Raw genomic sequence first — 23,728 nt, forward strand, 5'->3', positions numbered from 1 at the left:
TAGTGTTTATGTAGTGTGTACTCACCCTGAAGCTGGCCCATATGTAGTGTTTATGTAGTGTGTACTCACCCTGAAGATGGCCCATATGTAGTGTTTATGTAGTCTGTACTCACCCTGAAGATGGCCAATATGTAGTGTTTATGTAGTGTGTACTCACCCTGAAGCTGGCCTGTATGTAGTCTGTATGTAGTATGTATGTAGTGTGTACTCACCCTTGAGATGGCCTGTATGTAGTCTGTATGTAGTGTGTACTCACCCTGAAGATGGCCCGTATGTAGTGTGTACTCACCGTGAAGTTGGCCAGTATGTAGTGTATATGTAGTGTGTACTCACCCTGAAGATGGCCCGTATGTAGTGTATATGTAGTGTGTACTCACCCTGAAGATGGCCCGTATGTAGTGTATATGTAGTGTGTACTCAACCTGAAGTTGGCCCGTATGTAGTGTATATGTAGTGTGTACTCACCCTGAAGATGGCCCATATATAGTGTATATGTAGTGTGTACTCACCCTGAAGATGGCCCGTATGTAGTGTATATGTAGTGTGTACTCACCCTGAAGATGGCCCGTATGTAGTGTATACGTAGTGTGTACTCACCCTGAAGATGGCCCGTATGTATTGTATATGTAGTGTGTACTCACCCTGAAGATGGCCCGTATGTAGTGTATATGTAGTCTGTACTCACCCTGAAGATGGCCCGTATGTAGTGTATACGTAGTCTGTACTCACCCTGAAGATGGCCCGTATGTATTGTATATGTAGTGTGTGCTCACCCTGAAGATGGCCCGTATGTATTGTATATGTAGTGTGTACTCACCCTGAAGATGGCCCGTATATAGTGTATATGTAGTGTGTACTCACCCTGAAGATGGCCCGTATGTATTGTATATGTAGTGTGTACTCACCCTGAAGATGGCCCGTATGTAGTGTATATGTAGTGTGTACTCACCCTGAAGATGGCCCGTATGTATTGTATATGTAGTGTGTACTCACCCTGAAGATGGCCCGTATGTAGTGTGTCATGAGGTAGTTGTTGATGTCCAGCGGCAGGGTGAGTTGTGGGTCCACCTGCACTGTGGGGGCCTGGACCAGAGCTAGACACTCAGCGTGCATCTCCCTGCCACCTACACACAGACAGATGTGACAACATGGACCAGAGCTAGACACTCAGCGTGCATCTCCCTGCCACCTACACACAGACAGATGTGACAACATGGACCAGAGCTACACATAGTCAGGAAGTGAAGCTCTCAGGAGAGGTGAAACACCTCAGTTAATTAATGGCCTCAAACCTAAAAATCCCCCACCAGTGGAAACCTGTAGTAGGGTGTGTGTATGTGTGTGTGTGTGTGTGTGTGTGTGTGTGTATGTGTGTGTGTGTGTGTGTATGTGTGTGTGTGTGTACCTGCAGTGGCTTGCAGCAGGGCTCCCAGTTCAGCAGGAATGGGAAGAGTTGTAACATTCACCACCTCTCTGTTGGCCCGCTCCTAGAGGTCAGGGGTTATAGAGCAGGTGGTTATAGGTCAAAAGGTAGGGGTCAGGGGTCTTCAGGACAGGGGATTAGAGGTCACAGTTTGTAGGCAAGGGGGGTTAGAGGTCAGGGGTCGAGTCAGAAGGAAAGCAGTCTGGACTTCACCTCTTCGATCCTCCTTAACTCCTCCTCAGCTCTCCTGATTGGCTCAATCTCTGCCTGTGAAAAACACAACCATTACCCTCCATCCATTCTCCTTCATCTCTCTCCACCCCTCCATTCTCCCCCATCTCTCACACCCACACCATCCATTCTCCCCCATCTCTCACACCCCCCCTCCATTCTCCCCATCTCCCACCCCCCCACCATTCTCCCCATCTCCCACCCACCCCTCCTTTCTCCCCCATCTCTCCACCCCTCCATCTACTCTTTATTAAACACTGACGTTGTGTGTGTGTGCACCTTTATGTAGCGTCGTCGGTTGACGTAAAGCAGAACAACGGAACGGAGCTTAATCAGGTACTTCCTCCTCAGATTAAACCTCATCCTGTTTACAGACAGAGACATGTGTTGGTATACAGGTGTGTGTCTGTCTGTGTGTTTGTTGTGTTACCTGGCCAGGTGTCCACAGGCGTGTGTGTCTGTTTATGTGTGTGTCTGTGTGTTTGTTGTGTTACCTGGCCAGGTGTCCCCTGCAGTAGCTCTGTAGTTTGGTCATGGTGGCTTTGAAGACCTTGAAGTTCTTCCTGATGAAGTACATGTGTATGTAGCGCTGCAACGTGATGGCCGCCACGTGTAACACACGATCACGCTTCGCCTCCAGCAGTTGGTAGAGCTCCTCCTTCAAGAAGATCTACACACCAACAATGACATTTATGATCACTGTCCTCTTTGGACTTGTATCTTTGTTGACCAGCTTAAAACACTCCACCACTGTAACTCCTACAATACTATAATCCTACCATGCCATTAAATTCCTACAATACCCTTTAACTCATACTTACTATACTCCTACAATACCCTTTAAATCATACTTACTATACTCCTACAATACCCTTTAACTCATACTTACTATACTCCTACAATACCCTTTAAATCATACTTACTATACTCCTACAATACCCTTTAACTCATCCTTACTATACTCCTACAATACCCTTTAACTCATACTTACTATACTCCTACAATATTCTTTAACTCTGTTTAAGAAATAGAGGGACATCTTCACACAGTGTGTAAGTAAAAAACTATTTAATCTACAACCCTGTTTCCAGAAAAGTTGGGATGCTGTGTAAAATCTAAAGAAAACAAAATCATGTGCAAATCATTTAAACCCTATATTTAATAAAAAATAGTACAAAGACAACATATCAAATGTTGAAACAGAAATATTATTGTTTCTCGAAAAATATATGCCCACGTTGAATTTAATGCCTGCAACATGTTTCAAAAAAGTTGGAACAGAGGCAATAAAAGACTAGAAAAGTTGTGTAATGCTAAAAATGAAACCTGGTTGAATATCACACAACTAATTAGGTTAATTGGCAACAGGTCAGTAACATGATTGGGTATGAAAAGATCATTTCAGAGAGGATGAGTCTGTCAGAAGTGAGGATGGGGAGGGATTGATTCACCAGTCTGTGAAAAACTGCACACGCAAATAGTGCAACAATTTAAGAAATATGTTTCACAATGTATAATTGCAAAAAGTTTGGGGATCTCATCATCGACAGTACATAATATTATTAAAATATTCAGAGAATCTGGAGAAATCTCTGTATGTAAGGGACAAGGCTGAAAACCAATATTGGATGGCCGTGATCTTCGGGCCCTCAGACGACACTGTATTAAAAACAGACATGATTCTGTACTGGAAATCACTGCATGGGCTCAGGGACACTTCTGAAAACCACTGTCTGTGAACACATTATGTCACTACATCCACAAATGCAAGGTAAAACTCTACCATACAAAAAATAAATCAGATATAAACAAGATCTAGAAGCCCGCCTTCTCCGGGCCCAAGCTCATTTTGGATGGAGTGAGGCGAAGTTGAAAACTGTCCTGTGGTCAGAAGAATCAAAATGTTGAAATTCTTTTCAATATCATGGACACCGCGTCCTCTGGACTAAAGAGGAGATGGACCATCTGGCTTCTTATCAGTGCACAGTTCAAAAGCCAACATCCGTGATGGTATGGGGGTGCATTAGTGCACATGGGATGGGTGACTTGTACATCTGTGAAGGCACCATTAATGCTGAATAATACAGGTTTTGGAGCAACATAGGTTGTGGATATACACACGGCACAGCCAGAAGAGGACTGGTCACCCCTCTGAGCCTGGGTCCTCTCTAGGTTTCTTCCTAAAATTCGACCTTCTTAGGGAGTTTTTCCTAGCCACTGAAATTCAACACTACTGTTGTTTGCTCCTTGGGGTTTAAGGCCGGGTGTCTCTGTAAAGCACTTTGTGACAACTGCTGTTGTAAAAAGCGCTTTATAAATACATTTTGATTGATTGATTGATTTGACATAGGTTTATTTACATTACCAGAGAGAGAATAAAACTCTGGATAGACTCAGTTAAAATAATCTTTTCCATGGAGTTTGAATACACACTGGCATGATCGAGACATAAAGATCCATGTGGGAAGGACCTAAAGATCCATGTGGGAGGGACATAAAGATCCATGTGGGAGGGACATAAAGATCCATGTGGGAGGGACATAAAGATCCATGTGGGAGGGACATAAAGATCCATGTGGGAAGGACATATAATCCATCTGGGAAGGACATAAAGATGTGTGTGGGAGGGACATAAAGATCCATGTGGGAGAGACATAAAGATCCATGTGGGAGAGACATAAAGATCCATGTGGGAGGGACATAAGGAACAATGTGGGAGGGACATACCACGCAGGATTGTGACCAACAATCACTGGAGAATTGACGGCAAAATATGTGTGCACTGCCCAGAAACTTGTTCATCTCATCTTCATCCGCTTATCCGGTATCGGGTCGCGGGGGCAGCAGCTCCAGCAGGGGACCCCAAACTTCCCTTTCCTGAGCCACATTTGCCAGCTCTGACTGGGGGATCCCGAGGCGTTCCCAGGCCAGTGTCGAAATATAATCTCTCCACCTAGTCCTGGGCCTACCCCGAGGTCTCCTCCCAGCTGGACGTGCCTGGAACACCTCCCTAGGGAGACGTCCTGGGGGCATCCTTACCAGATGCCCGAACCACCTCAACTGGTTCCTTTCGATGCAAAGGAGCAGCGGCTCTACTCCGAGTTCCTCATGGATGACTGAACTCACCCTAACACCAGAAACTTGTTATATTTTCACATTTATTGTCTTCACACTTGCAAACCTCTGGGGGTCTCATTAAAGAATGTGGTGCTACCTCGGAAGGACGTGTCTCGAGCTGTCAATATCTGCAAGTTAACACAACAATTAATCTAGCGTCTCAAGTCTTCTTCGATATTTCTCTGAAAATGTAATGTAAATAAATAAAAATGTAATTGTAATTTTCAGGGAAGGCCTTGCTTATTTCAGCAAGACAATGCCAAACCACATTCCGCATGTATTACAACAGCATGACTCTGTAGTAAATGTCTGGGTGCTAAACTGGTCTGCCATTTCACTTTCAAAACTACAACAATTGGTCTCAGTTCCCAAACGCTTACAGAGCATTGTTAAAAGAAGAGGTGATGCAATACAGTGGTAAACATGCCCCTGTCCCTGTTGCAGGCCTGCCTCGCCCCCATACCTTAGTAACTCCTACTTGGTATGTTCCAGGTTTGATAGGACACAGCTTAAACAGCATCTCAACACATCTGTCCCCATCTGCTAGAGGTACTTCCTTTAGACAGAGCAATGCCTTGTACCTAACAACAAACAAACAAACACACACACACACACACAGAGCTCAATGTAATCTCACATTAACATTTTTAAAATTGAATAGAAAAGAGAAAGATCAGAGGAGAAACTCAGTTTTTAGAGGAGCTGCGAGTTGAGGGAGATGCTAAAATGTATCATTTAATCCAGTAACCCTAACCCTAACTGATCCTCCTAGCCCTAGCCCTAACCTTAACCGTTAGTGTAAAACTGGCCTAACCGAAACTATGTGGTTTCTAGTTTTTGTATCTTCAAAAACAATGCTTTACCTCTGACCTGACTCTGACATTTTCATTCAAATTTCACATTTGGATGAATTTGAGTATTTTCTTTTGTGAGACTGTATAGAGTGGCAATCATGAATAACATAGGATCTAGCAGCTAGCTTAAATAACATGATATAGCAGCAAGTATGAACAACAGAGGACCTAGCAACTAGCATGAACAACGGAGCATCTTGCAGCTGGCATGAACAACAGAGGATCTTGCAGCTGGCATGATAAATCAAGAGCAATTACATTATGATATTATTCTAGACAGCCATAAGCAAGCAAGTAAACAAGTGATGTCACTGAAGGCTCACCTGTTCAGGAATTGATAGAAGGGCATTCTGATTGGATATCCCTCCTTCCTGATCCGTATGGTCTCCATGATACCAGAGTAGCGTAGCTGTGTCTTGACAAGCTCCATATCAAATCGGTCCGCTTCCTTGTGCTGGTTTGGCTTAATGCAGCGTACAAAATATGGCTTACATCTGGAATATAGATGGACACAAGCAATCATACAAAGATCACTTTCATATGTAGAGATACGCAAGGACTTTAGAATTGTAGGACCTAGAATGCTTTAAAATGAAATGTATAAGACCCACACTAATTTGAAATATGAAACGGCACCCTCATTGCCAACAAAATAGTTCTGAGGTGTGGTGAAGATGTTGGAACAACAAGAAGGTAAAGATGTTTGAACAGGATGAAGGTAAAGGTGTGGTAACAACAGGAAGGTAAAGGTGTGGTAAAGATGTTGGAATGACAAGAAGGTAAATGTGTGGTGAAGTTGTTGGAACAATATGAAGGTATGAGGATGGTGAAGATGTTGGAACAATATGATGGTAAATGTGTGGTGAAGGTTGGAACAAAACAATTAATTTCTGATTAATCAGCATCTATGGTTCAGCTGTTCATTCCAAGCTCTGTTGTAATTGGATTTGTGTTTCTGTGCAGACCTCTACAGTAAAACTAAAACCCTGAAGCACTCTAGAACCCGGAATCGCTGGTATGGTAGACCTTGCAGAACTGTCAAAACCCTGTCCCCTAACCTCTCCATCTTCTCCACCAGCTCTTGCAGACTACTCTGGAACTTGGCGCTGACGGTGTTGGCATTGAGGCGACGGGCGGTGGAGCCCCTCCTGGCAGCCGAGCGCTGTTGAGATGCAAGGCCCTCGCTGTGTTTCAGGAACAGGTTGGAAACCGTGCGGTTCTTACTCCCACTGAAGAGCTCCAGCACGTCCTGACGTACCAGGTCAAAGTTCTTATGAAGGAACTTATGTACCTATGGCGAGCAAGGGGACAGCAGCACATTGTTATGAAGTTAGGAAGAGAAAAGGAGCCTGGCTGACCCCGAACTCAAAGTACTTCTGCCTTTAGAGTCTGGAAAGGGTATTATGTTGTTGTGGGCAGGAGGCGAGGGGATGCCCCCTTATTCTCCAAGGCAGTGTCTTCCACTGGTTAGGTATCCCCATTTATAACTGAACAAGTTAGGATCTATGTTTTACCAAAGTGCCGTCACACAAAATCAAACAGTCATCACTTCCTTGTTGTGAACTGTTGAGGAAGTTTGGTCCGTTGCACATGCAAATAGCTAGCAACTAAAAACCAATCAAAATGTTTACAAAGTAAATATTGCGGTTACAAAAGACTCTTGTCCAGACCAGTGAGTCACCTCTCTCCCTGCGTTCTGAGTCCCCAGGCCACGTCAGCCAGGACAGGACTCTGAGGGACATTAGTGTTTGGGTACCTGGTAGGTGACCTTCCCAGCGTAATGTTTCAGGGTGAACTCTGGGAGGGGCATCTTTGGCCGGATGTATAGATCACTGTTCCCGTGGTGATAGTGGCACTTCTGGAGGAAGGTGTGGTCTGTGGCCTAGCAACAGGAACAGGAAATGACACTGATATGAATGAGGTAGATCAAATGACAATGGGCTTGAGGGATGTTTCCTTGACAGGAACCTATACATTTTTTAGAATTAATAGTTACTAGTGGTCAACTTGTCTAGCCCAAAACCCATTGCTCTGCGAATAGATTGGTTTCAGAATTTTCGACCTGTTATGAAGCAGCCTAATTGTTGTAACTGGAACAAGTGGTGAGGGGAATGTTTACCTGAGGGAACCCGCTCTGATCATCCAGGATCCTCAGTATCCCATGAGGCTTAGCGGCAATGAGGTTGATGACAGTCTGGTTGTCACTGAAAGGGAGCTCCTGCCAGCTGATCTGCTCCCGGATGTACTCTTCCTGCAGAACACAGCACACATAGCAGATCAGAAAACAGCTGCCATTTTGGTTCAAGGCCCATGTGTTTGAATGGAGGTATGTGGACACAATATGGTTCTGAGTGTTCCCAGTTACATTCCAGTTACACTCCAGTTACACTCCAGTTACACTTAATCTCTGCAACGATTCATACAAAGTAAACAAACTTGATTCTGGCTCAGAATATGGACTCCAATTTTTTATCTAGTCCCAGGTGTTTAAACGGATGCGTGTTGCCAGTTGCATTGACTGACCTGCTCCTCTCTGAAGACGATCCTGTTAAAGTAGAACTGAAGTGTCTCGTTGGCATAGTTTATACACAGCTGCTCAAAACTGTTGAATAACAGATCCTACGGAGACAGCAGGGTTGATAGAGGGGGAGAAAGAAAAGAGAATGAAAGGGTGTGAGTGTGCATGTGAGGTGTCCGTTTGTGTGTGTGTGTGTGTTTGTGTTTGTGAGGTGTCTCGGTTACCTCAAAGCCGTATATATCAAGTATTGAGATGGACAGGGCCTCATTTCGAGGATAGACCCGCCCATTTATTTTCTCTGTCAGCCAATGAAACAGCAGTGAGTACAGTATCTTGGCAACAGCGTCTCTATGGAAACAAACATTCCCAAATGTAGAAACCTTTTTTGCAGTGTCGTCAGGTCTAAGATGTTGAAACTTGGTTTGTAATGTTGTGTCGTTAGGTCTAAGATGTTGAAACGGTTTGTAATGTTGTGTCGTTAGGTCTAAGATGTTGAAACTTGGTTTGTAATGTTGTGTCGTTAGGTCTAAGATGTTGAAACTTGGTTTGTAATGTTGTGTCGTTAGGTCTAAGATGTTGAAACGGTTTGTAATGTTGTGTCATTAGGTCAACACCTACCTAGCATCCACTGCACTCTCCACTGTCAGAGGGGTGTAGATCTTCTCCCGTACTGTATCCTACATGGTCAAAGCCATTACAAAAATGTATTTATTGTAGCAAACTTCCCTCAAGTTCATGGCAAATTTGCAGCAAAATAAACAGCCTTAAAAAATTATGCCAGAATTTTGCGAATGTTTGCTACTAGTGTTTGGCAAAAATAATATTAGAGGTGATATTAGTTGTAGTCCAGTACTGACCGTGACTTTGTGTGATAGAGGTGATGTTAGTTGTAGTCCAGTACTGACCGTGACTTTGTGTGTGATAGCCTTCTGTAGGCCCTCAGGTGAGATCTGGAGGAGTTCAGCCACCACTCTGATCTCCTGAGCACTGACCACTGATGCCACCTCCTGTCCTTCCATCTGTGTTTAGGAAACACAGTCAGATACTGTATACAATATATATGTTACTAGATTATACAAACACCTGTTATAAACTCACTTCTTGTTATTTTATACACCTCCTGTCCATCTGTCTAGCAAGCAAGCAAGCAAGCAAGTATTTATATAGCACAATTCATACATTGAAGCAATAAAATGTGCTTTACAAAGAAAAATAACAATAACAAAAATGTATGAAAGTTGAGAAAGTTATCCATGCATTTATTACGTCTTGGCTGGATTACTGTAATTCCTTGTACTTGAGGGTAGATCAGAAAACCCTAAACCAACCAAGTACAAAATGCTGCCGCCTGAATTTTAGCCGGTATAAGAAAACGGGAGCACCTAACACCAATTTTGGCCTCCCTCCATTGGCTTCCTGTTTGTTTCAGGTTTTAAGATTTTAATGCTTGTCTTTAAGGTTTTAAATGGATTGGCCCCTTTATATCTGTCTGAACTTTTACATCGTCATTCTCCAGCCCGAGCACTGAGGTCAGCTAACCAGTTACTTCCAAAAGCCAGGCTAAAAACAAGAGGGGATCAAACATTCGCGGTGGGTGGTCCCATCCTCTGGAACAGTCAACCACTGCATATTCAAAACGCCCAGACAATATACACTTTTAAGTCACTGCTAAAGACGCACCTGTTTACACCTGTGGCTTTTAATGCTAGCTGAGTTGGCATCAAATGTCTGTGCTGCTATTTTGTCTGTCTTTGGTGTATCTACATAATTTCTTTCCAGGAAATTTCATAGATTTTGTATACTTTGTAATTTTGTCCAGTACAGCACTTTGGTCAATGAAAGTTGTTTTAAATGTGCTTTATAAATAAAGATCACATTGACATTGAAAGTACAATAACATAAAAACAAATACTCAAATGAAAACATGAAAACAAATGAAAACATCATCATAATACAAAATACAATAAGAAAACATATAAAGATTAAAAATGGGATAAAAACATAGGAAGCTATAAGGCTAAACAGTGTGGTTAAGTTTAAATGCTCAGTCATAGGCATGTGAAAAGAGAATTGTTTTTTACCTGGATTTAAAAATGTTTGGGGCATGTCTAAGCTCTTCTGGTAGTTTATTCCAGTTGTATACAGCATAAGTGCTAAACGCAGCTTCTCCATGTTTAGTTTGGACTCTGGGCTCTACTAGCTGACCTGTGTTCATGGATCTAAGAGCCCTGCTCGGTTTATATTCTTCAAACATATCAGAAATGTATTCGGTTCCTAAACCATTCAGTGATTTATAAACTAAAAGCACCACTTTAACATCTATTCTATAACTGACCAGAAGCCAATGCAAAGATTTAAGAACTGGAGTGATGTGCTCTGTTCTCTTGGTCCTGGTTAACATTCTAGCAGCAGCAGTTAAGTCCAGTTAAGAGGCCATTACAGTAGTCAACCCTACTAGAGATAAAAGCATGGATGAGCTTCTCTTGGTCTTTTTGGGACACCAAGCCTTTGATTCTGGGTATATTTTTTAGATGATAGGGCAGGAACAGGTGGGATTGCTTGATTGAACTAAATTACCTCGGAGGCAGCTGTGGCTCTGGGTTTAACGACACAGTTCAAGGTTTAAATCACATCTAATCGTTTTAAGACACCTAAAGGTTTAAATCACATCTGTTCAGTTTGAGACACGCCTATTGGTTTAAATCACATCTGTTCATTTTGAGAAACGCCTATTGGTTTAAATCACATCTGGTCATTTTAAGACACCTAAAGGTTTAAAACACATTTGTTCATTTTGAGACACGCCTATTGGTTCAAATCACATCTGGTCATTTTAAGACACCTAAAGGTTTAAAACACACCTGTTCATTTTGAGACACGCCTATTGGTTTAAATCACATCTGGTCATTTTAAGACACCTAAAGGTTTAAAACACATCTGGTCATTTTGAGACACGCCTATTGGTTTAAATCACATCTGGTCATTTTAAGACACCTAAAGGTTTAAAACACATCTGGTCATTTTGAGACACGCCTATTGGTTCAAATCACACCTTGTCGTGTTAAGACACCTAAAGGTTTAAATCACATCTGTTCATTTTGAGACACGCCTATTGGTTCAAATCACACCTTGTCGTGTTAAGACACCTAGAGGTTTAAATCACATTTGATCATTTTAAGACACACCTAGAGGTATAAATCACATCTGATTGTTTTCAGAGCTGATGTCATTGGTTAAAAGGTCAAGTTCATTGCTGTAAATGAAAATGGGTTTTCAGTTATCTGCCCTGGTAAAATGTTTAAAAGATGTATATGCAAATGCACTGACTCTGGTGTTGAACAGTTCTGTTTGAGTCTATATAAAATATGGCTTGACAAGTATATTTATCTTATTTTCATGTTAAAAACTCTACTATCATTAAAATAAGGTATATATTTAATAACAAGATAGATTATTACGCTTGTTTTTAGAAAATATGTCTTAAATATTGTGGAATTTGTCTTGTTCCATTGTCAGATTATCTCACTTATTGGAAGTGTTGGAAGAATATATTGCCCAGGTGTAAATGGGGGTCAGGGGTTAGTATACCTGGTAGGGTTGGAAAAATATATTGCCCAGGTGCAGCTGGGGGTCAGGGGTTAGTATACCTGGAAGGGTTGGAAGAATATATTGCCCAGGTGCAGCTGGGGGTCATGGGTCAGGGGTCAGTATACCTGGAAGGGTTGGAAGAATACGTTGCCCAGGTGCAGAACAGAGGAGAGCAGTCTGTAGATGGCGTTCTGCTCTTCAGGACTAAAACCCAGAATGTCCATGGCACTCTGCACACGCCTGAAATCTGCACTGTCGTCCTTCCCTTCAATCAGACAGTCTCCACCCTGGGACACAGCCACACACACAGAACAAGTACAGAGATTATGTATATTTTCTAATTAGCAAATTCAGATGAATGCTAATTCCTGTTGGTGGTGAGTTCATGGGTTTCCAGAACTGCTTCATAATTATGTTTTTCAGCAGGTTATGATCTAGACAGTAGGTCTAGCCACCTCTATAAGCCTCATAGTGATGTTTTTCAGCAGGTTATTATCTAGAGAGAAGGTCTAGCCACCTCTATAAACCTCATAGTGATGTTTTTCAGCAGGTTATTATCTAGACAGTAGGTCTAACCACCTCTATAAACTTCATAGTGATGTTTTTCAGCAGGTTATTATCTAGACAGTAGGTCTAACCACCTCTATAAACTTCATAGTGATGTTTTTCAGCAGGTTATTATCTAGACAGTAGGTCTAACCACCTCTATAAACTTCATAGTGATGTTTTTCAGCAGGTTATGATCAAGACAGTAGGTCTAACCACCTCTATAAACTTCATAGTGATGTTTTTCAGCAGGTTATTATCTAGACAGTAGGTCTAACCACCTCTATAAACTTCATAGTGATGTTTTTCAGCAGGTTATTATCTAGACAGTAGGTCTAACCACCTCTATAAACTTCATAGTGATGTTTTTCAGCAGGTTATTATCTAGACAGTAGGTCTAACCACCTCTATAAACTTCATAGTGATGTTTTTCAGCAGGTTATTATCTAGACAGTAGGTCTAACCACCTCTATAAACTTCATAGTGATGTTTTTCAGCAGGTTATGATCAAGACAGTAGGTCTAACCACCTCTATAAACTTCATAGTGATGTTTTTCAGCAGGTTATTATCTAGACAGTAGGTCTAACCACCTCTATAAACTTCATAGTGATGTTTTTCAGCAGGTTATTATCTAGACAGTAGGTCTAACCACCTCTATAAACTTCATAGTGATGTTTTTCAGCAGGTTATGATCAAGACAGTAGGTCTAACCACCTCTATAAACTTCATAGTGATGTTTTTCAGCAGGTTATGATCAAGACAGTAGGTCTAGCCCACCCTGTAAACTTGCCAATTCAGGAATGTAGCTGTAAAAATCTAATTTATCTAAAAATATCTACCACCCCTGGCAAAATGTTATTAGAAAAAATTATTTAAACCTTAAAACCTTAAAAATAATTTTAAAACGTCTCGCTAAATTGATTTGCTGTGTGTGTATGACTCATTGAGATGTGTGTGTGTGTGCTTCATTGAGATGTGTGTATGTGTGTACGCTTCATTGAGATGTGTGTGTGGGTGCTTCATTGAGATGTGTGTATGTGTGTATGCTTCATTGAGATGTGTGTGTGGGTGTGCTTTATTGAGATGTGTGTATGTGTGTACGCTTCATTGAGATGTGTGTGTGGGTGTGCTTTATTGAGATGTGTGTGTGGGTGTGCTTTATTGAGATGTGTGTGTATATATGCTTAACTGAGATGTGTGTATGACTCATTGAGATGTGTGTGTGTGTGCTTCATTGAGATGTGTGTATGTGTATGCTTCATTAAGATGTGTGTGTGGGTGTGCTTTATTGAGATGTGTGTGTGGGTGTGCTTTATTGAGATGTGTGTGTATATATGCTTAACTGAGATGTGTGTGTGCTTCATTGAGATGTGTGTGTGGGTGTGCTTTATTGAGATGTGTGTGTGGGTGTGCTTTATTGAGATGTGTGTGTATATATGCTTAACTGAGATGTGTGTGTGCTTCATTGAGATGTGTGTATGTGTGTGCTTCATTGAGATGTGTGTATGTGTGTATGCTTCATTGGGATGTGTGTGTGTACGCTTTATTGAGATGTGTGTGTGGGTGTGCTTTATTGAGATGTGTGTGTGGGTGTGCTTTATTGAGATGTGTGTGTGGGTGTGCTTTATTGAGATGTGTGTGTGGGTGTGCTTTATTGAGATGTGTGTGTATATATGCTTAACTGAGATGTGTGTATGCTTCATTGAGATGTGTGTTCCATTGAGATGTGTGTGTGCTTCATTGAGATGTGTGTTTCATTGAGATGTGTGTGTGTGTGTGTGCTTCATTGAGATGTGTGTGTGTGTATGTGTGTGCTTCATTGAGATGTGTGTGTGTGTGTGTGTGCTTCATTGAGATGTGTGTGTGTGTGTGCTTCATTGAGATGTGTGTGGGTGTGTGTGCTTCATTGAGATGTGTGTGGGTGTGTGTGCTTCATTGAGATGTGTGTGTGTGTTTACCTGGTTGAGGTAAAAGTATGTCTCGGCTTCCTGCAGGTAAAGAGAGCGTTTGTCCCGTGGCTCCAACCCAGCCAGGAGCTCATAGAAGATGTGATAGTTCCTCTCTGACTGGGCCTTGAGACAGAGAGGGTTAAGCTGAGGAGATGTGATAGTTCCTGTCTGACTGGGCCTTGAGACAGAGAGGGTTAAGCTGAGGAGATGTGATAGTTCCTGTCTGACTGGGCCTTGAGACAGAGAGGGTTAAGCTGAGGAGATGTGATAGTTCCTGTCTGACTGGGCCTTGAGACAGAGAGGGTTAAGCTGAGGAGATGTGATAGTTCCTGTCTGACTGGGCCTTGAGACAGAGAGGGTTAAGCTGAGGAGATGCGTGTGGTTTTTCTTCATTTAGGATCTACAGTATTTTATTTCTCGGTGACTCAGTCGTAAGGAGACTCCTCCAGTTTGACATCTCATCGTGTGTGTGTGTTTCTCACCTGAAAGACAATGCGTGACTTCTCCAACAGATACAGGGAGGTTATGGCACCACTGATCACACCCCTGAACACACACACACACACACAGTGAGATGACCAGAGTGAGTGTTAGTAACCCAAGGTTCATTATTAAGTCATGTATGAGTGAGTATTAAGCTGACACCTTGTCACACCAACACAGTTACCGTAGTAACGCCACAGTAACCACTTACATTGACACCCCCAGCAACTTTGTGATTGGATACTTTTTTTTTTTTACTTATGAAGATCTTGTTAGTGACTGCATCCCGTTTAGTTACAGGGGAGAAGAAAGGATGAATTGACTTATTAGAAGCTCTGGGGATGATTAAGTGGCAACAGTCAAATTGGAAATGTACCCAGGAAGTTTAACGCTCCTGCTTCTTAAAAAAAATTATCAAATAGGATCTTCAGTGACAACAGTGCGTCATGACACTTGTTAAACATCCCATCTGAAAAATTGCACCTTACACAGGGCAATGTCCCCTTCCTTGCCCTGGGGTTTGGGATTTGTTCTTTAGGTCTTTAGACCCAAACCCATCTAGGGACCGACCAGGACCGAGCCTGTTAGAGGCCTGCCAGTGCTGGGATCCCATCCAGGGACCGACCAGGACCGACCCTGTTAGAGGCCTGCCAGTGCTGGGATTCAGGGAGATATGCTGCAGTTAAATGAAACTAGCCGGCAGTGCTACACAACATACAGTAGTTACTGAGGTACTTTAGGGAACAAACATTCTGTAGTTACTATGGTAATGTGGGGTAACCTTTTACAGAGGCTATAGAAAAAGTTACCACAGTAAAAGAGTTAGAGTCATAATGTAAAGACAACTCACTCCTCCAGAAAAATCTCAACGTATTTTCCAAAGCGGCTAGAGTTGTCATTCCAGACTGTTTTCGCATTCCCAAAGGATTCCAACAGTGGTGTGGCCTCCAGAATCTGTTATCACAATGGCCAATCAGTACAAAGACTAGTCACTATGGTTATTTGTAAAATGCAAACTGCATTTCGTTGTACTGTACTCATACTGTGATAATAAAGTTGAATCTAATCTCATCTATTTAACATCTCATCTATCTCATCTATCTACAATCACATCAACAACAGAAGTTGCACATTACCTCAATCTGGGGTCAGGGCAGGGGCGGATGTCAGGGGTTAAGGTCAGGGGCGGATGTCAGGGGTTAAGGTCAGGGGCGGATGTAAGGGGTTAAGGTCAGGGGTGAAGGTCAGGGGTGAAGGTCAGGGGTGAAGGTCAAGGGTGAAGGTCAGGGCAGGGGCGGCGGGCAGGGGAGAAGGTCAGGACAGGGGCGGTGGGCAGGGGTGAAGGTCAGGGCAGGGGCAGAGACAGACAAAAATGAATAGTGTATAACAGTGTATAACAGTGTATAACATATGTATAACATATACAGTGTATAAGTGTATAAAAGTAATAATAGTGTATTTTTAGTTTGTCTGCGTGTGTTAGTCTGTGTTAGTCTGAGTTAGTCTTCATATGTTGGTCCTGTGTTTGTGTGTTGTACCTGTTGTGTTATATTGCGTTTGTGATGAATTGCTGTCAAGTAACGTAGGACCAATTTAGTGGCTTCAGTCTTCCCTGAGCCGCTCTCTCCACTGAAAGACATTATCAGACATTATCAAACTTGATCCAGTATTACAAATTAATTACTAACTATACAGTGAATTGCATAATCAACATTGTCAACATTCAACCATTAATGTTAAATGTATATTGGAGTACATTCAAAGTATTTGTAAAATGTAATTTCATGTGTGACATACAATACGTTGTATTTGGAATACATTTTGAGTAAAGGAAATATAATTAAATTAAACAATTTTCCTTCTTCCCTGATTCACTCATTTCAGTGAAACACATGATCACCACCATTTCCACCATTATATTTTTACCCATCAGAAATATTACTAATTAATTTCAGATTCAATTTTTAAACAAGCAAAATTATTGCTACATTTCCAACATTATCAGTATTAGTATCTATGATGAAGGGGCATTCTTAAATCATCCTTACAGCAGTGAGAGTATGTTTCATACTTATTTCGTACTGGAACCCACTGCCCTGACACTGTAAGCACCATACTACACCAGCTGGGTTCACTGCACATCACTGCATTATTACAAACTTTATCACTGCATTATTCTGAGTGGTACCTGATAATAATGCACTGGTTATGCTTATCATCCATCAAGGTGGTGTAGGAAACATTAGCGATGGCAAACAGGTGACTGGAAGAGAGCAGAAGAATGACCAGAGTATCCATCACGGAGCATGAATTCATCCATTAATTAGCAGACAAAGTGGTCATTGATCAACAGAATTCTGAGGCACTGGTTGACAGCACGATAACCTTGCCTTTAAACGACAACTGACAAGCAAGCTACAAACTCCAGGATGGTGAAGGACATGGGATTTTTTAAATCTAGATACCTGACTAAAGGTTTTCAATAGTTAAATAAAATATTACTTTTGACTGACATACATTTTGATCACACTCAGACATACAGACTGTTCTTACGGAGGGTTGTCTCCAACGCCATGGCCCTCATATTGACGCACCATGTCAGTCCCATAGATGTTCAGCAGCCGATAAGGGTTCACTGAAACCAGGATACTGCCTATATATGTCTGATACCAAGAGGGAGAACAGACCAAAAGAGTAATAAAAACTAAACAAGAAAATAAGGATTTAAACATAGAGAAAAGCTCCTGACCACAACCCCCCAATCAGGGGAGTATCTGACCACACCCCCTCATCAGCGGGGTAACTGACCACACCCCCTCACCAGGAGGGTAACTGACCACACCCCCTCATCAGGGGAGTATGTGAACACACCTCCTCAAACCAATCTACATTCATGTATAAATATACCTTTATTTACAGTATCTGTTCATAACATACATATAAATTACACATATAAACGGATGAGCCAAAACATTATAACCACCTGCCTAATATACCGCTAAAACAGCCCTGACCCGTCGAGGTATGAACTCTACCAGACCCCTGAACTTGTCCTTTGGTATCTGGTACTAAGACATTAGCAGCAGATCCTGTATGTTGGGAGGTGGGGCCTCTATGGATTGGACCTGTTTATCCAACACATCCCACAGATGCGCGATCAGATTGAGATCTGGGGAATTTGGAGGCCAAGTAAACACCTTGAACTCTTCAACATGTTCCTCATATCATTCCAGTGTGGCAGGGCGCATAATCCTGCTGAAAGAGGCCACTAACATCAGGGAATACCGTTGCTATGAAGGGGTGAACCTGGTCTGCAACAATGATTAGGCAGGTGGTACGTGTCAATTTGACATCCACATGAATGCAGAACATTGCCCAGAGCATCACAATCCCTCCATTGGCTTGTCGTCTTCCCACAGTGCATCCTGGTCCCATCACTTCCACAGGTAAACAGCGCTCACGTGCACGGTTGTCACTGTGATGTAAAAGAAAATGGGAGTCTTCAGAGCAGGTGAACTTCTTCCACTGATCCAAGGACCAGTTCTGACACTTCCGTGGCCATTGTAGTCCAGGTCTACGGTGGACTGCTGTCATCATGGGAACCCTGACCGGTCTGTGGTTATGCAGACCCATATGCAGCAGGGTGTGATCCACTGTGTGTTCTGACACATTCCTTTCGTAACCATCATTAACATTTTCTGTGACTTTTGCCCAGTACACTTTCAGTCAGTTTGGACCAGATGGGAAAGTCTTCGTTGCCCTCACACATCAATGAGCCTTGGATGCCAAACAACCTGTCGCTGGTTTGTGGTTTGTCCCTCCTCTGACCACAGTCGGTAGGTTCTCACCACTGCTGACCGGGAGCGCCACACAAGCCTTGCCATTTCAGGGATGCTCTGACCCAGTTGTCTGACAATAACAATTTGGCCCTTGTGAAAGTTACTCAGGTCTTTACTCCTGCCCATTTCTCCTGCATCCATTAAGTTAACTACAGGAACTTATTGTCCACTTACCATCTAATCTACCCAGACCTTGACATGTTTTAGATGATTAACATTATTCACTTCTCCTGTGAGTGTTCATAATGTTTTGGCTCATAAGTATATATATACCTCATTATACAACATAAATAAACATGACTATAGTTCCTGCTAACAACTACAGATGAATATGTATGAGTTCTTACATATATTAAATCCTGGTCATAACGCTTCTTCAAATTCATCAGCACTGTGGTCTCATTCAGTTCCCTGCAAACACACACAGGAAGTACTCAGTGATGCATACAGGAAATACTCAGTAATACATACAGGAAATACTCAGTGACACATTAAGAAAATACTTAGTGAAACAGAATAAGTACTCAGTGAAACACGGGAAGTACTCAGTGATACATACAGGAAATACTCAGTGATACATACAGGAAATACTCAGTGACATATTAAGAAAATACTTAGTGAAACAGAATAAGTACTTAGTGAAACAGAATAAGTACTCAGTGAAACAGAATAAGTACTCAGTGATACATACAGGAAATACTCAACAGTCCACACAGAGACCCAGAAAGATTGACACACTGTAAACAAGATACAGTCATTGACAGACAGGAAGCAGTGAATTAGTGTTCTTACTCCATCTGTGTCATGTCCTCCATGCCGTAGACCCATGGCTTCAGCCTGTGGCCCAGTGTAGGCATGCATCTGATGGAGTAGATCTGCACACACACATTATTAGTAACAAATGCTAAAATGACAGCATATTTTGTTAAACTGGGTGTCTATTCAGAACTCAAACCCAGCCACTCAGTGTGGGACGTTAGGGTTGTGTTCCCTCCATTAAGGTTTGGGGATAATGTTTGGGGTTAGGGTTTGAAGATAGAGATTGGGTTTCCTGGGTTAGGGTTTGGGGATAGAGGTTGTGTTTCCTGGGTTTGGGTTTGTAGATAGAGGTTGGGGTTAGGGTTTGGGGATAGAGGTTGTGTTTCCTGAGTTAGGGTTTTGGGATAGAGGTTGGGGTTAGGGTTTCGGGAAAGAAGTTGGGGTTAGGGTTTCGGGATAGAGGTTGGGGTTACAGTTTTGTGATAGAGGTTGTCCTACCTTCTCGTACCAACTGGTGAGTTCTCCCTCTCTATCAGGGTTCCAGTCTGGCAACCCAGTTCCCATTAGTTCTTTAGGTGCCACAGGAGTGATGCCCTCTGAGTCCATGACCTCACGGTACATGGACCACTTGGTGAGGTTCTGCATGGTTCCGTGTGGTAGAACCCGCTCGGCAGCCCAGACATCGTCCCCATCCTGGCCAGAGTGGGCGTTCCGTGCCCAATGGCCCGACCGCGGCCCGTACGGGGGTACCACGGCATAGCGGTTGTCCTCTCCCTGCAGCCCTGGAGGCACTCTACAGGAAACAACAGCCAGTGATAATGTTAATTGATTATCATTTGGCTGGGTACTCCACACTCCTAGAACCGAAGAGGCTAGAACCCGAAATAGTTTTTTGTCTGTCCCTGATTGAGAACCCATTTTGTTCAGATAACACCTTCTCACCCAACAAACAAACTAAAAAAAAACATTTGTCTAAAAGCTTTGACATGAACCACGTTTACTGAACTGCAAGATAGTTTAATGTACAGTTATCACATAAATACTGGCAGTTTAGTTAACCCACCTGTACGATGCGTAGCGGAGGTGCTGGGAATTCAGTAAGGCCTCATCCAAGTAAGGGTTTCCAAACTTCCGCGTCAGTGGATTACGTTCATGGAGCCGATACAAATGTGGGTTCAGGAGATCCTGATTGTCTTCCAGTGCCTCAGACAGCAAGGGGTTGGTGGGCCGGGCAGTCAACACCCCACTGTAACCTAAGCGATAGTCCACCTGTAAACTGAAAACAGTCACTAACACACATTGACATAGTCAGACAGAAAGGAAACAGTTACAGTTACACAGCAATCATACACAAATACATACGAAAGAAAGATACACAAGAAACAGTCACATACACACAGAATCAGGCATAAAAAGGAAACACCCACAGATATGCAGGAAACAGTCACAGATATGCAGGAAACAGTCAAAGATACACATGAACCAGTCACAGAAATGCAGGAAACAGTCACAGATACACAGGAAACAGTCACAGAAATGCAGGAAACAGTCACAGAAATGCAGGAAACAGTCACAGATATGCAGGAAACAGTCATAGATACACAGGAAACAGACACAGATACAGAAAACACAGGTACATATATGTATGGAATAATGGCTGACCGTCCTCATGTTCTGGTTCTTCAGGGCGGATCCGAGTCGGGGCTTCTGACCAGGGATGACCAGGGATCCGTCACCCAGCCGGTACCGTCTCTGGTTCATCAGGTCTTGGTTCTGCTGCATGGCACCTGACAGTGCTCCCGACAGGTCCGGCCCACGAGGCTTTCGAGGGTCGATGATGACGCTTCCATCTGGCAGCTCGTAGGACACTGACTTCAGATATGGGTTTTGTAATGCCGCCATGAGGTTCGGGGTCCTGGGTTTTCGTGGGTCAATGATCATAGAACCATCTGGTAGCGTGTACGACGCTGATCTCAAATGGGGGTTCATCATTGCAGCCGAAAGGTTTGGAGAAATAGGAGCGTTGGGGTTGGTGATCTCAGTTCCCTCCAGGATGTAGCTTGCATTCCTTAGTGCGGGGTTCTGCATTGCTGAGGACAGGTTGGGCGAGACAGGTTTTCGCGGGTCGATTATGATGGAACCGTCTGGGAGCTCATAGGACACTGACTTTAGGTATGGGTTCTGTAGAGCTGCCATGAGGTTTGGAGACCGAGGCTTCCGCGGGTCAATAATGAGAGAACCATCCGGTAAGGTGTAGGAAGCGGACTTTAGGTAAGGGTTGTTTATTGCAGCAGAGAGTTTGGGTGAGATCTGTGCATTAGGGTCTCTAATGGTTCCATCTGGTAATGAGTAGGAGGCATTCATCATTGCTGGGTTCTGCATTGCGCGCCCAAGGCTTGGAGACACTGGTTTCCTAGGGTCAATGATAATGGTTCCATCTGGTAAAGTGTACGAGGCTGATTTAATGTATGGGTTCGACAATGCAGCAGAGAGGTTTGGATTTTTCTGTTGCTGGGGTTCGATGGCGATGGTACCATTTGGGAGAGTGTACGACGTCGCCTTCAGAGCCGGATTCATGAGCGCGGCTGCTAGGTTTGGAGAAACTGGTTTGTGTGGATCAATGATTATGGTTCCATCTGGTAATGTGTACGACGCTGCCTTCAGGTATGGGTTTGATAAGGCTGCAGTGAGATTTGGAGATTTGTTTTCGACCGGTTTGATGGCGATGGTGCCGTCCGGGAGCTGGTATGAGGCAGACCTCAGCTCTGGGTTTGACAGTGCCGCCACCAGGCTGGGGGACATCTGCAACTGTTGCTGCCCTGGATCCTGGATTATGCTACCATTCGGCAGAGTGTATGAAGCTGCTCTAACATACTGGTTCTGCATAGCGCTGGCTAGCATTGGGTTGGACGGCACCAAAGAACCATAGGGCGATTGGAGGGTTCCTTGTGGCAGGCGGTACCCAGGTTGTAGGGAGTGTTTCTGGAGGGCATTTCCTAGTAGTGGGGAGGGCCGAGGGTCTAGTTGGGGCTGTACATAGGGGGAGTGGAGTGGAGGGAGGGCTCCGCGGTACTGACCCATCTGCTGGCGCATCTTTGGGTTCTGCAGTGCTCCGTAGTAGTCGGGGGCAACAGATGCGTATGGATTTCCTTTGTTGGGGTTCTGCAGGGCGTTGTGGAGTAAGGGGGATGGGCCAGGCTCGGAGTGGTAGTCATACTCTGCTGCTATGGAACCATACGGGGAACCACGGCGCTGAGTTGCCGGGCTTCCAAATGTTGCTCTGCGTAAGTCCTGGTTCTGTAAAGCGTTGCCTATCCTCGGGGAGGACAGGGGGACCGGTTCTTCATACCCTTCCATAGAACCGTAGTGGGGAATGTGCTGCTGTATGGGTGGCATGTACGCTGATTGGTCAAAGTCCTGCTGTCCATAAGGATCGAGGGGCGGGGCGCGGGGGAGGAGGGGTGAGGAGCGCAAGGACGTGGGATGTGAGAGGTGTGGGGAGGGAGGCGGGTAGCGTTTGAGGGAGGGTTGAGGTGAGGGTGGGGGCATGCTGGGACCACGTATAGACTGCCTCTGCATCAGAGGACGTCCGCGCCCTACTGGCTTCCCGGGCGGCAATCGCCCCGACTCTCTGTGGCTGAGGGGGGGATGTTGGCCCAACTGGGGAGAAGAGTGGTGGGGGAGTCGCGGGGAGAGTCGAGGGGAGAGGATAAGGCCTGAGTGGTTAGAGCGGACCGAGGTTCTAAATGGAGGGACATTCTGAGTGGGAGCCATGGGGCGCCCGCGTCCTCCCATGGTGGATGGTCTCACTGTTCCCATGGGAACTGGTCCACGGCCTCCAACCCTGGGGCGCACCAGGGGAGTTTCACCTTGACGAAGGACCCGGGTGGAGCGTCGGGAGAGGGTGGGAGAGGCGGTGCGAGGTACAGGGGAGAAACTACGGCGGGAGGGTGAGGGGGAAGCTTGCATGGGGATGGGGGAGGAACGGGGGAGGCGGATGGAATCCCTGGGTCTCATGCCAAGTTGTGGTGAGGGAGGGGGCGAGGTGTGACGGAGAGAGGATGGGGAGGGAAGGCCACGGACTCTCCTTGCACCAAACTGACTTCTTTCCTCCAAACGAGAGGGGGAGGATGGAGGGCTAATTCTGCGTATTGAACCTCTGGGGGAAGAGGGGGGGGAGTGTCGGATCATGGATGCTCTTGGGGATAGTGGGGGAGACGGAGAGCCACGAGGGGTGAGGGTCTGGGAAGGGGGGCGCTGGGGATGGAGGCGTCGTGGAGAGGAGAGAGGTGAGGAGGGGGATATCCTCCTGGAGAGGACAGAAGGTGGTCTCTGCCCTGGGGGAGGGAAGCCTCTCATCGAGGGTTGGGGGGAGGGGGATGTCCTTCTGGAGAGGACAGAAGGCGGTCTCTGCCCTGGG

At 44.3% G+C, this 23,728-nt stretch overlaps 1 protein-coding gene across 1 annotated transcript in view; it reads right to left on the bottom strand.

Moving 5' to 3' along the window:
- The window catches only part of myo15ab (myosin XVAb), a 59,652-nt gene extending 36,527 nt beyond the window's left edge, over positions 1-23,125 (bottom strand). The window contains exons 1-27 of the mRNA XM_034294500.1: positions 20,971-23,125; positions 20,372-20,577; positions 19,807-20,101; positions 19,342-19,424; positions 18,897-18,960; positions 17,264-17,373; positions 16,899-16,973; positions 16,249-16,339; positions 15,847-15,852; positions 15,561-15,664; positions 14,710-14,773; positions 14,237-14,350; positions 11,857-12,018; positions 9,049-9,162; positions 8,762-8,820; positions 8,368-8,491; positions 8,149-8,244; positions 7,745-7,876; positions 7,382-7,507; positions 6,684-6,916; positions 5,949-6,119; positions 5,235-5,352; positions 2,149-2,324; positions 1,934-2,018; positions 1,637-1,690; positions 1,406-1,487; positions 994-1,124 (exon numbers count right to left, since the gene is read on the bottom strand). Of these exons, the coding sequence (XP_034150391.1) occupies positions 994-1,124; positions 1,406-1,487; positions 1,637-1,690; positions 1,934-2,018; positions 2,149-2,324; positions 5,235-5,352; positions 5,949-6,119; positions 6,684-6,916; positions 7,382-7,507; positions 7,745-7,876; positions 8,149-8,244; positions 8,368-8,491; positions 8,762-8,820; positions 9,049-9,162; positions 11,857-12,018; positions 14,237-14,350; positions 14,710-14,773; positions 15,561-15,664; positions 15,847-15,852; positions 16,249-16,339; positions 16,899-16,973; positions 17,264-17,373; positions 18,897-18,960; positions 19,342-19,424; positions 19,807-20,101; positions 20,372-20,577; positions 20,971-23,103 (5,208 nt within the window). The 5' untranslated portion in view covers positions 23,104-23,125. The remainder of the gene's footprint in view (positions 1-993; positions 1,125-1,405; positions 1,488-1,636; positions 1,691-1,933; positions 2,019-2,148; positions 2,325-5,234; positions 5,353-5,948; positions 6,120-6,683; positions 6,917-7,381; positions 7,508-7,744; positions 7,877-8,148; positions 8,245-8,367; positions 8,492-8,761; positions 8,821-9,048; positions 9,163-11,856; positions 12,019-14,236; positions 14,351-14,709; positions 14,774-15,560; positions 15,665-15,846; positions 15,853-16,248; positions 16,340-16,898; positions 16,974-17,263; positions 17,374-18,896; positions 18,961-19,341; positions 19,425-19,806; positions 20,102-20,371; positions 20,578-20,970) is intronic.
- Between the last annotated feature and the right edge of the window lie 603 nt (positions 23,126-23,728).

This window comes from Esox lucius, chromosome 9 (assembly GCF_011004845.1).
Source record: "Esox lucius isolate fEsoLuc1 chromosome 9, fEsoLuc1.pri, whole genome shotgun sequence".
Lineage (NCBI taxonomy): Eukaryota > Metazoa > Chordata > Actinopteri > Esociformes > Esocidae > Esox > Esox lucius.